The sequence below is a fragment of the Spermophilus citellus genome (genome assembly GCF_964194105.1).
Source record: "Spermophilus citellus genome assembly, chromosome: 13".
Classification (NCBI taxonomy): Eukaryota; Metazoa; Chordata; class Mammalia; order Rodentia; family Sciuridae; genus Spermophilus; species Spermophilus citellus.
Genome location: NC_138193.1, coordinates 78,375,058 through 78,393,471, shown reverse-complemented (window position 1 = coordinate 78,393,471; position 18,414 = coordinate 78,375,058). Strand labels below are relative to the sequence as shown.

General features: G+C 34.4%; 1 protein-coding gene across 4 annotated transcripts in view; it reads right to left on the bottom strand.

Moving 5' to 3' along the window:
• The window catches only part of PIGF (phosphatidylinositol glycan anchor biosynthesis class F), a 34,927-nt gene that overhangs the window by 11,836 nt on the left and 4,677 nt on the right, over positions 1 to 18,414 (bottom strand). For 2 of the 4 annotated variants that reach the window (XM_081265443.1, XM_081265442.1), the window contains exon 5: positions 1,637 to 1,745. The exons of 1 other annotated variant lie outside the window; for it this stretch is intronic. In XM_081265443.1, coding sequence (XP_081121569.1) covers positions 1,637 to 1,745 — 109 coding nt within the window. Of the gene's footprint in view, positions 1 to 1,632; positions 1,746 to 18,414 lie in introns of all 4 variants that reach the window. One more of the 4 variants, XM_081265445.1, reaches the window with a different exon arrangement.

Below are 18,414 nucleotides of genomic sequence, written 5' to 3'. Positions count from 1 at the left end.
GGGATATGACTTAGTCGTTAAGCACCTCTGGGTTCAATCCAGTACCAAAAAAAAAAAAAAAAAATTGTAACAGTGAAAACAACCTAAATGTTCATTTGTTTGAGAAACTGGTATATTATTTTATGCAAATACTGGAGTATTACATATGTGTAAATTTTCATTGACATGGAATGAGTTCCATAATATAACTGTTGAGGTGGGGGGGAAAAGAAAATTAAAAATAACATGTACATTATGAACAATTATACACATGGAGAGAGAGATGCAAAAATTACCATCAAGATACTAATGGCGGTTTCCTTTGGGTAGATGAAAAAATTAAACAGTAATTTAAATTTTCTTCTTTCTAATGATTCATATTGCTTAAATTTTTAAAATAAGTATATATTCTCTTTCTGATCAGAAAAAAAGTTATCTTCATGTTAGAAAAGAGTATATTTGGGCTGGGGTTCAGTGGTAGAGTGCTTGCCTACCACATGTGAGGTACTGGGTTCAATCCTCAGAACCACATAAAAAAATTTAAAAAAGTATTGCATCCATCTACAGCCAAAAAAAATAAGAAAAAAAGAAAAGAGTATATTTATTTTTTAATACTATAATTCAATCTGGTACAAATTACCCTAAAAAAATAGAAAAATTCATGAAGCTACAGACTCAAAGACATTTTTCACAACAGTCTTTTTAATAGAAAATATTAGCAATAATCTAAATGATCAATGGGAAATTTAATAAACTAAATTATAGCATGCCAAAAAGTCATTAAAAATTAAAAATACATCCATCATCTCGAAGCTCAGTTACTTAAATGTTCTCTACAGGTCAGTTTCCTTGTCAGTAAAAAGGGGGATGTAAAGAGCTCTTACTTGGTTCTGTTTTCCCTAGCATATCAGCTTTACCCTATCATAATAAAAGAAAAATATGATGTTTGTGAGCTTCCTCTGATACCACATATTTTAAAAATTACTTTGCTATCTACTTTTGAAATATATTTCAAGATGAACATTCAATTTGCCATCAAGCAAGATAGCCATCCGAACTTAGGCTTAAAGAGAAAATAAAATTATGCTACAGTGAATATAAAAGGTGAAAACAGAGCTGGGCTTGGTGGTGCACACCTGTAATCCCAGCTACTCGGAAGGCTGAGGCAGGAGGATCACAAGTTCAAAGCCAGCTTCAGCAATTTAGTGAGGGCCTAAGCAACTCAGCAAGACCTTGTCTCTAAAATAAAAATATTAAAAGGGCTGGGCATGTGGCTCAGTGTTTAAGCGCCGTAGGCTCAATCCCCAGTACAAAAAAAAAAAAAAAAAAGTTGAAAACAGGGAATGTCTACAACTTCTAGATTAATGGTGAAAACAACAAACAAACAAAAACCCTCCTATATATATTCACAAAATAAGTTTGTTTATTCACCTCTACATGTAGCAAAATAGTGTTGGAAAACAGATGAAGGTCAACCTAGATGCCCTGGAACTGGGACAGGCCCCAATAAGAAACCACCTAGATTATACCAACAGAAAAATTGGTATCCCTACTTAACTGAACAACAAAATTTAATATTTACATACTAGTTTTCTTTATTACTTTTATTATCATTATACCAAAGTATATTTTGTTGCTTTAAATAATTAAAACCAACCTGCCATGGTCTTTCCCAATCCAGTGGAATAGGAAATGCTCCAAGCCAAGCTCCTACAAAACTAGAAATTGTAGTGATCTGGAGACTATTCTCCCAAATGGATGTAACTCTGTAAAACACATAGATACAAATCATTGGTGGTCTATATCTTAGCTGCTGGAGAACCAATCAGATAGCACAAATTAACACTATTCATACATTTTCTGTTCATTTAAAATGAGCATCTCAAATTGATTTAGGTATTTACCATGAACTATTAAAAACTAATTGGTAAAAAAAAATGTATTTCCATTGGAAAAGTAATTGGAAAGGTACAGTAAAAGTCAAGCAATACAAAAGAACATTATACAATGACAACAAAATCTTCTTCCCACCTGTTATCATCAATTTCTGGTTCCTTTCCCCAGAGGCAACTGCTATTTCTAAACTACTACATAACCTTCAAGAGATATTTTATACATGTACAAATATACACACAATTTTGTTTGAAGGATTTATGCATATTTGCATAAATGAAGTGTAATTGTGTATGTAAGCTTTAAAACAAAACTCAAAACAGGCATTATTATTTTATGTAAATATGTGACTGTATGACCAATATGATTCTACAACATGTACACTCAGAAAAAATGAGAAATTATATCCCATCAATGTATATCAAAGTGCATAAATGCATTCTATTGTCATGTATAACTAATTAAAAAAAATTTTAAATTTTTAAAAAGCAAAAAAAAACCCCTCAAATGCATCATATTATAGACCAAAATTTGCTTTTTTTGTTTTCCTTTGTTAACAGCTATTATAGTATTTCAGGCGCATCATTTCCTGTATTCCAATATAGAAGAGTCGTGTATTACATACAGGTTAGTCAACATTTGTCAGCCACATATAGTCAAAAATTACTAGTCAGTTTCTTCAGTTAGCATTCAGCAGAACAGAGAGTTCTTCCAATATTAGAGAAAGAAAAGAATTAACTGAGCTGAATATAAAAAGAGAATTATACTGCTCAGGCAATGTTAAGGATTCTGTAGGGTAATTTTTGCCTACATGTGACTGACAAACAGTGCCTAGCCCCTATGTCACACATGACTGACTCTTCCACATTGCAATACAAAAAAAAAAAAAAAAGTGAGGTGCCAGGAGACAAAGTGTGGGAGAGACTGAAAGCAGGATTCCCTTTCTGCTGGGAAGAGTTTACTTTTTCTGTTTTATGAAAAAAGAGAAAAGTTCAGCTGAATTTGAAAGAACAGGTAGGGTTAGACCTTGAACTGGAGAAAGAGATGCAATGCAGACAAGAGAACATACATAAAATTGGTAGAGGCCAAGTGGAAGAACAGTAAATAAGCCTGGAAAAGCAAGTTAGAGTTGGAACTTTTAAAATAACATCTTTATTAAGTATAGCACAAATGCCAGAAAATCCTTTTTCAGTCATACTATTCACCCACTTAAAGCACACAATTCAATAGTTTTTAGTATATTCACACAGTTGTGTATAACCATCACCACAGTCATTTTCAGAACATTTTTATCACTCTAAAAATAAACCATTAGCAGTCACTCTCCTCCCCTCTCTCTTGTTCCCCAGGCCCAAGCAACCACTAAGCTACTTTCTATCTCTGTGAATTTGCCTATTCTGGATATTTCAAATAAATGGAATCATACATGCTTTCACCTGTGACTGTTTTTCTTTGACTTAGAATACTTCCAAAGTTCATCTGTGTTGTAGCATACATCAATGTTTCGTTCCTTCATACATTTTGGCTCAATCATATTGCCCTATATGGATATTACACATATTATTAATCCATTCAACATCTAATGGACATCTGAGTTGTTTCTGCTTTGGGGCTATTATAAATAATGCTGCTACGAATATTCATGTGCAAGTTTCTGCGTGGATGTGTGTTTAAATTTCACTTCAGGTTATTCTTAGGAGTGGAATTGCTGGGTCATTTGGTAATTCTGTCTAATCAGTTGAGGAACTGCAGAATGTGTCCCAAGGCAGCTGAACCATTTTATGTTCCCACCAGTAGTGTAAGAGGGTTCCAATTTTTCCACATCCTTCCAGCACTTGTTGTTATTATTTTTTGATTATAGTCATCCTAGTGGGTGTGAAAATATATCTCAATACAGATTCAGATTTAAGATTTAAGAAAAGTCAAATGCAATACTAAATGAGACATTGAAGGTTTTAAAAGAAGACAGCAATGTGATCATGCTGTTTCAATAAGATTTATGTACATATCTTCTCTACCCTCTAGGCTCCAAGTTTACTGGACTAAGGGCAAAACACAAATTTTCATATATCTCATTGTTCTAGCACACTTGTGGCTAACTTATGTTTATTAAAATAAAAATGCAAACATCCAAGAGGTTATCCTCTATTTTGGTTGTATGGTATATTCAAGAGTATTTATGATCCTGCATATAATGAATATAGAAAAAATGGAAGCAAGATCTAGTTTAAAAAATACTCCAAAGCCTATCTTTTTAAAATAAAAAATTATATTTATAGAAACAGTATATGCAATATCTTTGAAGTAAAGGACAATTAGACTAATAATAAAAATATTCTCCCCTTCCATCTCTCCCTACTCCTGACTTCTAAACCCAAAGCAAATACTTTCAATTCTTCTTGCTTTTCTTCTATTTAACTCAAATTTTAAAATATACTTTAAGTGTTTGATTTTTTTCAAGATTTAGTTACTTCCTGAATTTTACTACAGGAGATGGCTTAGCATTTTTTGGCCTGTACCCCACCTCCACGGACACATTTCTCCCTGACTCTTTGCCCCTACTTCAATGGTAACACCTCTCCTTTTCAGCTGAATAACAGTGTTTCCATGGCCGTGATTCCACAGATGCTAATCACAATGAACCACAGAGTAAACCACAATCACATTTCTTTTTCTCTTGTTATGATGATTTTAAATATGATTTTTAATTGTTCTTGGATGTTAAAAACCGCCTCTCCCCTCTCCTAGCTGTTTATGTACTTGTCACTAAATCATCTTCAAATATCCAAAAAAGCACAATAGTACTTCTGCTAAATGCTCTCTCTTCCTTTCCTTCACCTGTTCCTATCTGAACTGGCTTCTCTAGGCCTGCAGACTTGCTGGGTCCTAGGTTGTCTCTAGACCATCATCTTGTAAATTCCCTTTGCCTGTCTTGGTTCTGGTTCTCCTGGATTCTAAGTCTCCTTTCTCTCCCTCCCTTCCTTCTTTCTCTCTTTCCTCACCCTCTCAGTTAATTAAATAGATTACTCATGTAGGGTGAGCATGCAGTCAGCTGTTCAGATTTTTAGAGATTTTTTAAAACTGAAAATGACTTTGGAAATAACTTTGCCTCAAAATTTTGAAAGCATTGCTCCATTGTTTTCTGATTTTCACCTAAGAGGTTCCATGCCATTCTAGGTCCCCATCCTCTATAGGTAACTTGCTCCTATTACTCTGGAAGCATCTAGTATTTCACAAAAATGTATCTTGAAGTATCTTTCAATCATTATATATGAAATATATGGGCCTCATTCTAGAATTTTAATTCTTTTGGTTATTGAAATTTTCCTTTATTTAAAAACTTGGACCAGGAGCAGTGGCACACATCTGTAATCCCAGCAACTCAGAAGGCTGAGGCAGAATGATCACAAATTCAAAGCCAACCACAGCAATTTAGCGATGCCCTAACCAATTTAGAGACCGTATCGCAAAATAAAAAATAAAAAGGGCCAAGGATGTGTCTCAGTGATTAAGCACCCCTGGATTTAATCCCTGGTACCAAAAAACAAAAATGACCAGGCACAGAGGTACCCACCTATAATCCCAACAACTGAGGAAACTAAGGCAGGAGAATCTTAAGTTCAAGGCCAGCCTCAGCAACTTAGTGATGCCCTCTGTCAAAAAATAAAAAGGGCTAGGGATATAGCTCAGTGATAAAGTAATCTGGGTTCAATCCCCAGTACCAAAAAAGCAAAAACCAAAATTCTTGTTCTGCCCAAAACGTTTAGAAATTTTGCTTTCCCTACTCTTGCTGGAAATACTATTATTTTGAACTAATCTCTGCTTGTCTTACCTTTCCCTCATTTTTCATATCTTTCTCTTTTTTGCTTGAAGAACCTTTTCAACTTTGTCTCTAATTTTTTTCTATAATATTGTGATAATTGTACAACTGTGTCTATACAAAAAAAATCACTGAATTATAATACATTTAAAACAGGTGAATTTTATGGTAGGTAGTTACATCTAAATAAAGCTATTTTAATACAACAACAAAATGAAATACTGAACAGCTGACTGGATGCTCGCCCTACATGAGTAAGACGACTCATTGTACAGTATGTAGAATTTCACTTCATCTGTTCCCTAAAGAGTTTGAACAAATATCTTAGCTTCTAGGGATAACCAGAATAGTTGAGGATATGAGGAATACAAAGATATTTTCTCTATCTCTTCCCCAATGGTACAATTTTTATTGCTTATATTATTTTTATAGTATTTACATTCTGTTCTATGATGCTAATTCATTTGATTATTTTCTTGACATAGTAAGCCCCTTTAATATATAAATTGAACAGCTCCTTCATTTGGACAATTGTCTTCTATCACATCTTTGAATTTTTTGTTTTGTATTATAGGGGCACTAACTGGTCTTATGTTTGACACTCCTTTATATCTTCTCTATATCCATCATATATTCTCTAATTACTTTATTCCTTCCAACCCCTTCCCTACTCATCATTCATTTTGATTAGCGCAAACCTTTCCTCCATGGTAAAATTTAATTTTCTAACTTGTCTATTTATTGATGTTTATAATCTATGATCTATAGTAAGGTGGTTTGGATTTTCAATTTATCTCATCAATTTTTCGATCTCTTCCTCTCCTTCATTTGTTTCACTTTTTCATGTTTGCCTTTATTTAATTGAATTCATCATATCATCAATAACATTTTTTTGAGGAGTTCTTTGTTTATTTTTGTTCCTTGGGTAGCATTTTCCCTCATACTGAATTCTTTGTCTTGCATAACTTTCCCCGCACCCTTTCTTCTATGGTGTGTTTTAAGGCTGTTGTGCCATTTCTATTCATCGTTTTCACACTTCATGTTGGCAGGCTGTCTAGACCACCTATTTGCTCAGATGAGTGAATTATCTTTGAAGCTGTCTTTCCATGTAACTGGTGCCAATTTTTGCTGTCTCAAAGATGCATTTTGAGAACTGGATGCTATTTTCTATCCAGTTTTCTGTAACTTGGAGGTAAAGGGAGACAATGGAAGAGATAGGGCAAGGTTAATGTTACCTCTGCAATTCAATCAGTAATATTCAGCTGACGTTTACTAAATGGTGGCTCCATGAATCAAACTTTTAAAAACTAGCAGCCAGCCAGGGCTATGCCTTCCACTAGAAACCAGTATCACATAGTCTTCCTTCTCAGTAGAGCCTCAGTAAGAAGCTGCTCTGTTTTGTTAAAAAGTAAACAGGCCTGATGGTCAGTGAGGGAATCAGCACTCTATTGGTAGAATATCTATGTAGATATATACACATTCTTCAAATTAAACTGAAGTTTCATAGTACCTATGAACTTCCTTTGATTTCCAAACTCCAGGAATAGAGTTGACAGAAATATTTGCACAGGTATATAAAATTATATGGAACAGCCAGGTGTGGTGATGCACACCTGTAATCCCAGTGGCTCAGGAGGCTGAGGCAGGAGTTCAAAGCCACCTCAGCAAAAATCGAGGCACTAAGCAACTCAGTGAAACCCTGTCTATAAATAAAAATACAAAATAGGGCTGGAGATGTAGCTCAGTGGTCGAGTATCCCTGAGTTCAATACCTCGTACCCCCCCCCAAAAAAAAATTATATGGAACAAAGATGTTCATAAAAAGATTATTTATAATCATGAAAATCTGATAACAACATCCAATAGCAAACTAAATAAATTGTAGTATGTGGAGCAGTCATAATGGAAATGAACTGCTCAATATTTATCTTATCTCTGATAATTAGGCTAATTCAATCATGGTGATCCCATTCTTCCTAATGTAGAGTTTAGGAATAAGCAAGAAAGGTAAACTGCTTTCATCTCCCTCCCATCCTGAGGATCCAGGAGAATCCCTAAGAAGCATAGCCACACCCTAACTGAATTTAGAACCACCCAAACTATTACCGACATAATCAGTTCAAAACAATATAGGCTGGACTTTTATGTTACTTAAGGATGTACCAACTAATGGTACTATGCAAGAAGTGGTAGATTATATTTACACAAATAAAGATGTTCATAATATATTAATGGAACAAAAAGTTATAAGCAGTGATTAGATTTGCCATTTTGTTTTAAAATTACATTTGTTTTATGCATGGATAAAATTAGAAGAACATATAAAATCTATTTGTAATCACTGACTCTTCAATAAGATTATTAGGATCTTTAACTTTCTATGTTTTATGATTATTGGAAATTTTCACTTGAAATATATAAAAATGAATAAATTTTTATAATATGTAGTAAAAATGCATGCATTCTTTTGCAGTAAAGAATGAAGATAAAATGAAACAGATAAATTCGACTTGATTAACTAATTTCTTACAGCAATGACTTTGTTTATTCTCATTTCATAGGTTTCCATAAAAATGTCATTTAAATTGTATGGTTATTGGCTAATTTTGTCACAGTAATGGAACTTGTACATAGAGCCAATAGGTCTGAGAACAGAAATGGCTTGCTGTTCTACTGTGAACAAACTTAAAAAGTGATTAAAATAGTGTTACAGATCAGTATTCATGACAATGGGGTCCAAGTACCTGTCCAAATTATTTGACTACTGAAATTCATTAAACCAATTCTAATTAAAATAGGCCATTTTGAGTGCCTCCTATATGCCAGACTGTGTATCATGCACCTGAGAGTAGTTAACAGTAAATGCCTGTGGCTTAGATCTACTCATGAAAACAGAATTTGTTTGAATGGATTTGATCCTCTTAACTGTTGATTTTTTTCATCTGAAAAAGAAACTCTACAACTCCTCCCAGTGGCTAAAGATATTTGATGCAATTCTAATAGAAATTTCCATTTCCCACTTAATGAATATTAAAATCAATGCTTCTTCAGAACTAAATTTTTGTATCCATATTCAGATTAAATTGCCTTTGTTTTTGAGGGCAGGGCAGGGACCAGGACCTTGCTACTTTGCTCAGGCTGGTCTCAAACTTGTAGGCTCAATCTATCCTCTGGCCTCAGCCTCACAGGTATGCCACCATACCCAGCTCTAAATTACATATTTTGTATATTTGTGTATTTGGTCATTCACTATCTTTTCACTCTTACTGGCCACTGTGGTTTTTTAATACAAAGTGTTTTTCTCTATAAAAATGGATCTGAGTATTTTCACCTTCCAAAATCCCAGATTTGTGTTTAATCCTATTCAGAAACTTTCTCAGTTCACCAAAGGTAATCAATCAGGTTCTAACTTACACATTCACAAGAGCAGCATAAAAGAACTAATAAATCCAAAAGCAAACTTCACTGAATAACAGGTCTATGGTAAGCAAATTATTACTTTCCTTTATAAGACAGTCTACAAATGAAAAAAGAAAAACCTCACACCAATTATAACACTAAGGCAAGAAAAAAAAACCTGAATTATACTAGTACAAATTGAGTATATTCAGTAAAAAAAAAATATCAATAAGAAATTGGCAGAATATTTTAAGAAGCTGAATGACTTTCCTACCTTCATGTTTCTTTATGATAGCATTCTTTTGTTCTCCTGGAATAACTTTACATTTACTTTAAGGAAAAATCTTGTTAAAATATTGTCACTTAATTCTATATTAAATGTCAAAAGTATCATAATTGATCCTTTATTCTTACAACATTGATTACCATAAAGCTTACAACTTCAAAGTTTTTATGTTTTCAGTCTTCATGATTTTTAAATTTCCTATAAATATGCAAATAAATACATTAAACAGCATAACACATTTATATTGACTCAATATTATGAGAGATGTCATGCCAATTCAAAATTGGCCTGTTCCTACTGAAATCTTATTTCAATATTGCAACGCTGAAAGAGCTAGCTTTAAATTTTAAAAACTACAAAACTCTACTGTATGTATTCTACTTAAACACAGCATAAATAATATTTAATAATATTTAAGTCTCTAAAATCTGCAATCAATACTTCAACATATTTAAAATACCTTCAAACCATAGCATGAGAACTTTTTAAATTAGAAATTAATTTCTGCTCTAAATTGTTTGGGGGTAAGAAAAAGAATGCATTATTCATCTATTTTGTATAACTTCCTTAAGTAACAATAGAATTCTTTGGAATTAAAGTTGAAGTTCAAGCCAGGCACAGTGGTGCATGCCTAGTGGCTCGTGAGGCTAAGGCAGGAGGATTGGAGTTCAAAGCCAGTCTCATCAATGGTGAGGCGATAAGCAACTTGGTAAGACCCTGTCTCTAAATAAAATACAAAATAGGGCTGGGGATGTGGTTCAGTGGCCAAGTGCCCCTGAGTTCAATTCCTGGTACCAAAAAAAAAAAAAGTTGAAGTTCTATATGAATAATGGTAACAACACAGTGGGACAAGTGCAGTGCACCACACAATTAAATAGGTTTTGTATATATTTTATATTATCATTACAGAACCATCAGATCTTCAATTTTTAAAATATTTTTTCATATAAGTGAACATTTAAACTGAAATAAATACACAAAAATAGTCATCTGGCCCTTGACAAAGGTGCCAAAAGCATACACTGGGGAAACAACTAATGCTAGGAAAACTGGATATCCATATGTAGAAGAATGAAACTAGATCCCTACCTCTCACCCTGCATAAAAATCAACTCAGAGTGGATCAAAGACCTAGGAATTAGACCACAAACAATGAAACTGCTAGAAGAAACATAGGGGCAACACTCCAAACTTTGGCAACTACTTAATAAGACTCCTAAAGCTAAAGAAATAAAACCAAGAATCAATAGGTAGGACAGCATTAAATTAAAAACTTCTGTACAGCAGAAGAAATAATTAAGAGTGTGAGGACAAAGCCTACAGAATGAGAGAAAATCTTTGCCAGTTAGTCTTTTGACAGGGGCTTAATAACCCTAGTATATAAAGAACTAAAAAAAACTAATAAGCCACTCAATAATTGGACATAAGATCTAAAGAGTCACTTCTAAAAAGAAAAAATACAAATATTCAACAAATACATTAAAAAAAAGGCTCAACATGCTTAGCAATCAGGGAGATACAAATCAAAACTACACTAAAAGCTCAACTTAGAATGACAATCATCGAGAATAAAAATAATGATAATTGCTCGTGAGGATATGTGGAAAAAGGTACACTTGCACATTGTTGTTGGGACTGTAAATTAGTACAACCACTTTGAAAGCAAGACTAAGAATGGAATCACCATATAACCCAACTATCCCACTCCTTGATGTTTATCCAAAATAATTAAATCAGCCTACTATAGTGCTATAAACATCATACCAATGTTTATAGCAGCACAAGCCACAACAGCCAAGTTATGTAACCAACATAGGTGCCTACTAACAAACAAATGGATAAAGAAAATGTACATACACAATGGAGTTGTACTCAGTCAAAAAGAAGGAGGAAATTATGTCATTTGCAGGTAAATGGATAGAACTGCAGAACATCATGAAATAAGCCAGACTCAGAAAGGGTCAAATGTTTTCTCTGATATGTTGAAGCTAGAGGGAAAAAAAGAATAAAAAGGGAGGAAATCTCACAAAAACAGAAGGGCAATCAGTAAATAGAAATAAGGGGATGAAGGGGCAGGGAGGACAGGAGGGAAAGGGAAGAACAAGGAAATGAAGTTGACTAAATTATGCTAGATGCATGTAAGAATATACCACAATTCATTCCAATTTTATATATAACTATAATACATCAACTTAAAAAGTAAATAAATAGAAGGATGATCAAAAGAGTAGCAGAAGGAGATGGGCGGAGGGAAGGGGGTAGTACTGAGGATTGAAACGGAGAAAACTATCTTATATGCATTCATGAATATGTCAAAATGAACTCCACTATTACATCTGACTGTAATACATACATTAAATTTTTTAAATAAAAAAAAATGAAAAATTTAAAGGGATGTTAGGGCTCTATCTGAAGTGTGAGGGGTAAAAATTTGTTCCCAGGATGTAGGCTCCCTATTTACCTCTCTTATTGTTTCTCTTGCTGAGAAAAAACTTTTTAGTTTGAGTAAGTCCCATTTGTTAATTCTAGTTATTAACTCTTGTGCTATGGGTGTCCTATTAAGGAATTTGGAGCCTGACCCCACAATATGTAGATTGGAGCCAACTTTTTCTTCTATCAGATGCAGAGTCTCTGATTTGATATCAAGCTCTTTGATCCATTTTGAGTTAACTTTTGTGCATGGCGAGAGAAAGGGATTCAGTTTCATTTTGTTGCATATGGATTTCCAGTTTTCCCAGCACCATTTGTTGAAGATGCTATCCTTCCTCCATTGCATGCTTTTAGCCCCTTTATCAAATATAAGAAAGTTGTAATTTTGTGGATTGGTCTCTGTGTCCTCCTCTATTCTGTACCATTGGTCCACCCACCTGTTTTGGTACCAGTACCATGCTGTTTTTGTTACTATTGCTCTGTAGTATAGTTTGAAATCTGGTATCGTTATACCGCCTGATTCACACTTCCTGCTTAGAATTGCTTTTGCTATTCTGGGTCTTTTGTTTTTCCATATGAATTTCATGATTGCTTTATCTATTTCTACAAGAAATGCCGTTGGGATTTTGATTGGCATTGCATTAAACCTATAGAGAACTTTGGGTAATATCGCCATTTTGATGATGTTAGTTCTGCCTATCCATGAACAGGGTATATTTTTCCAGAGTATACAAAGAACTTAAAAAATTGAACAATAAGATAACAAATAACCCAATCAACAAATGGGCCAAGGACCTGAACAGACACTTCTCGGAGGAGGACATACAATCAATCAACAAGTACATGAAAAAATGCTCACCATCTCTAGCAGTCAGAGAAATATAAATCAAAACCATCTTAAGATACCATCTCACTCCAGTAAGATTGGCAGCCATTATGAAGTCAAACAACAACAAGTGCTGGCGAGGATGTGGGGAAAAGGGTACACTTGTACATTGCTGGTGGGACTGCAAATTGGTGCGGCCAATCTGGAAAGCAGTATGGAGATTCCTTGGAAAGCTGGGAATGGAACCACCATTTGACCCAGCTATTCCCCTTTTCGGACTATACCCAAAAGACCTAAAAAGAGCATACAACAGGGACAAAGCTACATCGATGTTCATAGCAGCACAATTTACAATAGCTAGACTGTGGAACCAACCTAGATGCCCTTCAATAGATGAATGGATTAAAAAAAAGTGGCATTTATACACAATGGAGTATTACGCAGCACTAAAAAATTATAAAATCATGGAATTTGCAGGGAAATGGATGGCATTAGAGCAGATTATGCTAAGTGAAGCTAGCCAATCCTAAAAAACAAATGCCAAATGTCTTCTTTGATATAAGGAGAGTAACTAAGAACAGAGCAGGGAGGAAGAGCATAAGGAAAAGATTAACATTAAACAGAGACGAGAGGTGGGAGGGAAAGGGAGAGAGAAGGGAAATTGCATGGAAATGGAAGGAGACCCTCATTGTTTTACAAAATTACATATAAGAGGTTGTGAGGGGAAAAGGGGGGAAAAACAAGGGAGAGAATTGAATTACAGCAGGTGGGGTAGAGAGAGAAGATGGGAGGGGAGGGGAGGGGGGATAGTAGAGGATAGGAAAGGTAGCAGAATACAATAGTCACTAATATGGCATTATGTAAAAACATGGATGTGTAACCGATGTGATTCTGCAATCTGTATTTGGGGTAAAAATGGGAGTTCACAACCCACTTGAATCAAATGTATGAAATATGATATGTCAAGAGCTTTATAATGTTTTGAACAACCAATTAAAAAAAAGAAAAATTTAAAGGGAAAGAAAAATACCTGGCAATACCAAATATTTGCAAGGAACTCTTATTCATTGTTGATAGAAATGCAAAATAGTATGGCTGATTAGAACAACGATTTGGCAATTTCTTACAAAGCCAAATACAATCTTACCATACCAGCCAGCAATCGCACTCCTAGGTATTTATCCAATTGAGCTGAAAACTTATGCCCACACAAAATCTACACACATGTTTATAGCAGCTTTACTACAATAGCCAAGTCATGGAAGCAGCCAGGATGTCAATAGGTAAATGGATAAGCAAACTATATTCCATACAATGGAATATTGTTCAGTGACAAAGAAATGAAATCTTGAGTCATGAAAAGACCTGAAGAAAACTTAAATGCATATTTCAATGAAAGAAGCTCTTCTTCAAAGGCTATATGCATACTATATGATTCCAATAAGATGCAATTTTGGAAAAGGAAAAGCTATAGAGATAGTAAAAAGATCAGTGGGCCAAGTAGAGTGGTATACACCTGTAATCCCAGCTATTCAGGAGGCTGATGCAGGAGGACTGCAAGTTCAAGGCCAGCCTCGGCAACTTAACAAAATAAAAAAATCAGCAGAGCATGGTGGTTGCACACCTATAATCCCAGCAGCTCAGGAGGCTGAGATAGGAGGATCAAGAGTTCAAAGCCAGCCTCAGCAACTCTGCAAGGCCCTAAGCAACTCAGTGAGACCTTGTCTCTAAATAACATACATAAAAGGGCTGGGGATGTGGCTCAGTAGTTAAGCATCCTTGGGTTCAATCCCTGGTACAAAAATAAATAAATAAATAAAAGAGTTGGGGTGTAGCTCAGTGTTAGAGCACTTGCCTAACATGTGGGAAGTCCTAGGGTTCAATCCCCAGTACAACAAAAAATGATATATAGGTGAAACACAGAGTATTTTTAGATCAGAGATCCTATTCTGCATAGTACTGTAATAATGGATACATGACATGCATTTATAAAAATCCACAGAACTGTAAATGAACTTTGGTTAATAACAATGTATCAATATTGGTTCCTTAATTATAAAAAACATACCACACTAATGCATGACATTAATAGGGGAAGCTGCCAGTGGAGGAAGTATATGGAAACTCTGAACTATCTGCTCAATTCTGTAAATCTACAACTGTACTAAAAAATAAAGTTCAGAATTTTTAAAAAAGTGAAGATTAAAGAAGGACACTCTAGGGACTGGGGTTTTGGCTCAGTGATAAGAGCACTTGCCTCCCACGTGTGAGGCCCTGGGTTCAATCCTCAGCACCACATATAAACAAACAAATAAAATAAAGGTATTGTGTCCATGTACAACTATAAAAAATATTCTAAAGAAGGCTACTCTAAAGTTAAATAAGTTAATCTACCACATTAGTTATTTCCTAGATAATTAAAGAATTGACATGTTTTCTATACTAAATTCTCCTGATAAAAATGCTAAGAAGAAACTCAACTATCACTAGTTAAACTATTATGTATGGTGGAGACATGAAAACTGAGGCTTCTCTCTCACAACAAAGTTCAAATGAACTTCACACTAAATTAACTGAAAAAACCATTACTCCTCTGTAGTTGTCTGTGGACTATTGTCCTTGGTCTGTTATCTGACCTAAGAAGTACTGAGACAAACCCATTAGGATTAGAAATATGACATATAAAGATGCTCCCTGACATTTGTTAATCCATTTGGCAAACATTTTTTGAGCACCTACACTGATTTCACTTATTAGCTTACTCAGTTCTGACAATAACCCTGCTAAGTACATATTCGTTTTATTCTAGTCATATTATGTATGAGGATCTGTGAAGCTAAAGAGCTTGTCAAAGATCATTTAGCCAATGAATAGTGAAGGCCAGTAACACAGGGTATTATTAGGTCAGAGAACCTATTCTGCATGTTACTGTAATAATGAATACATGACATGCATTTATAATTATAAATATTTTTTTAAAAGATGCCACTTTTGGCCTTTAGTGTGGCCTTTTTATGCATTTATAATTATATGCATTTATAATTTGTAATTTACATGCATTTATATTTATAAATATTTTTTTTAAAGATGCCACTTTTTTGCCACTGCTCTCCTTGGGCTGTTTGTTTCCTCCAAATCACACTTCCTTTTTTTTTAAAAAAAGGCCATTCTGAAGTCTGACTCCTAATTATTAAGAGTCATCTAACTTGTATATGGTATATCAGATGATCTAGACTCAAGTCTTAGTTATATCAGTTATTTGCTATCACTTATTAGTTTTCCAGCACATGTATAAAATAATGAAAATAGGAGTATCTCACTTGATTGCTCTGAGAAATGCCATAAAATTCATGAAAATGCTTTAAAAGTTACTAAAATATTTTCATATTCTTACCATTTCATATCATGTCCTGTATGATATTAAATATTTTGTATTACAAATTGATTATTTTTAGCACAGTCCTAGCTACTGAATTGTTCTCTGATCGTATGATGGAAATTTTGGAAGGATAACTTTTGCAGTCTACCGAAGCTTAGGTAGCACCCAAAAATCCTGTAGATACATTGGTGTATTTATTCCCCCCTACCAACTTTTTACATAGGACGGTAGCATCCCATGAACATTTTTTAAAAATATATTTTTAGTTGTTGACAGACCTTTATTTTATTTATTTGTATATGGTGCTGAGAATCGAACCCAGTGCCTCACACATGCTAGGCAATCGCTCCACCACTGAGCCACAACCCCAGTGCCCCCCAATACATATTTTTAACTGCACTGTTTTTCTACTTAACATAGAGTAAATAAACAAAAAATTGAGAGAGAATGTGTAGGACAGTATGTATTTGTAGCTGCATAATATTTCATGGTGTGCATTAAATGCTATTTAACGGTACCCTTTTCTAATGGACATTTAGGCTATTTTCAATGCCACAGTGAGTAATCTTATGCACTCAACATTTTGTAGATGTGCAAGTATAACTACTGAATAAAGTCCCAGAAGAAGAATTGCTGGGTCAAAGATGTTCATTTGAAATTTTTATAAATGTTACCGAATTGTATTTCACAGAGTCTGAACCAATTTACTCTCCAGAGAGTTTGACACTTGCTTCTCCAAATTCCTAGCATATGTTTTCCAGGCTAGCCTCAAATTCGTGGACTTAAGGGATCCTCTTGTCTCAGCCTCCTGACCAGCTGGGACTATTAGCGAATACTATCATGCTCCAGCTTCAATGCTATTTTTTAAAAAGTCAATTCACAGCAACCTCAGTTTACTAAATATATCAAGTCTTACCCATCCACATCTGGTGTTAACTTTGGCTCAGATTTCCAACAACCATTCTTCACCACTTCACAGTAACTCACAAGGGACAATTCTTCCCATATCTACTTTCAAAGGCAAACTTCAAATCTTTTCTTAAGCAAAGAGCTATATTTGATTTGATGCAATATTTATGTATTTTGTAACTATTTAACATGTGTAAAATGGTGCTACCATTTTCATTAAATTCCTATCTTCATTCATGCCTGTAATCCCAGCAACTCAGGAGGCTGAGGCAGGAGGATTGCAAGTTCAAAGAAAGCCCTACAACTTGGTAAGGCCCTAAGCAACTCAATGAGACCCTTTCTCAAAATAAAACACAAAAAAGGCCTGAGGACATAGTTAAGTGGTTAACAGCCCCTGGGTTCAATCCCTGGTACCAATAAAAAAAAGTTTATATCTTCTCTTTATGTGTCACTGGCAAAGTGTTACATCCCTAGCCCCATCTTTCTCACAAGGTTTGTGATTTTTATTGTCCAATTTTGCTAAATTCAGTGATTTTTATGGACAAATACACCCTTTTATACCAGAACTAACTGTAAAAAATCAAATGACAATATCCTCTCCAAATACATCTATTAACTATTAGAAAAATTCAAAGCTTGATAAATCAGCAATACAAACCAATAAGATTTCAACCAGTTTTCACTGTTTAAAAACTGCAAATTAAGAAGTTAAAAGAAATTAATTTCAAATGCTAAGATAATAATGTGGAAAGACATTTTCAGTTGTTACACTTTTGTTTTCTGGAGTTTTTAATGAATAGAAGATAGTTCTTAAGAAAAAGAACACAGTCATTTCCCAAGGACTAAGGCAGTAATTTATGGAACCAAACTACTCAGCATGCATACCCTGCTCTCCTTGGGCTTTTTGTTTCCTCCAAATCACACAAAAATACCAATTTCAATTCAGTTTTCATCCATTCCCCTTGCACAAGGTATCTTTTCTTCTTGGTCTCATCAAATCATTTATTCCCCTCACCAACTCCATTCTTCACTGCTCCCTATCCCTCTGAGTTCCTACAGCCCTGATTTTTGTTCAATTACATAGTTTTAGTTTCATACTATTTGTTCATTTCATTCTTATCCCTTGAATGTGTAAGCTCCTCAAGGGGGAAAAAAATCTTCCTAATATTTTGAAATCCACACAGAGCTTAGCATGTGGAGCAGAGTAAGTGCTCAAGGAGTTTTTGCTGCTAGGTAACAAACAAGACAAAATTACAGGTACCAAAATATCTTCTGGTTTTCTTAGTTAGAACTCCACCACCTCTGGTATTTCAATGTCTTTGAAGAAGCTAAAATTTTAACTTGGCTCTGCTGAAAATATTTATGGTTGCTAAGGAAATAAAATCTGTTCAATCTGCACTCCAATATTTTATCACGACAAAGGCCAAACAAGAAATTCTTGTTATTACACGAAACATTTTTATAAGTAGGCATTTGCATATTATGAAATATATG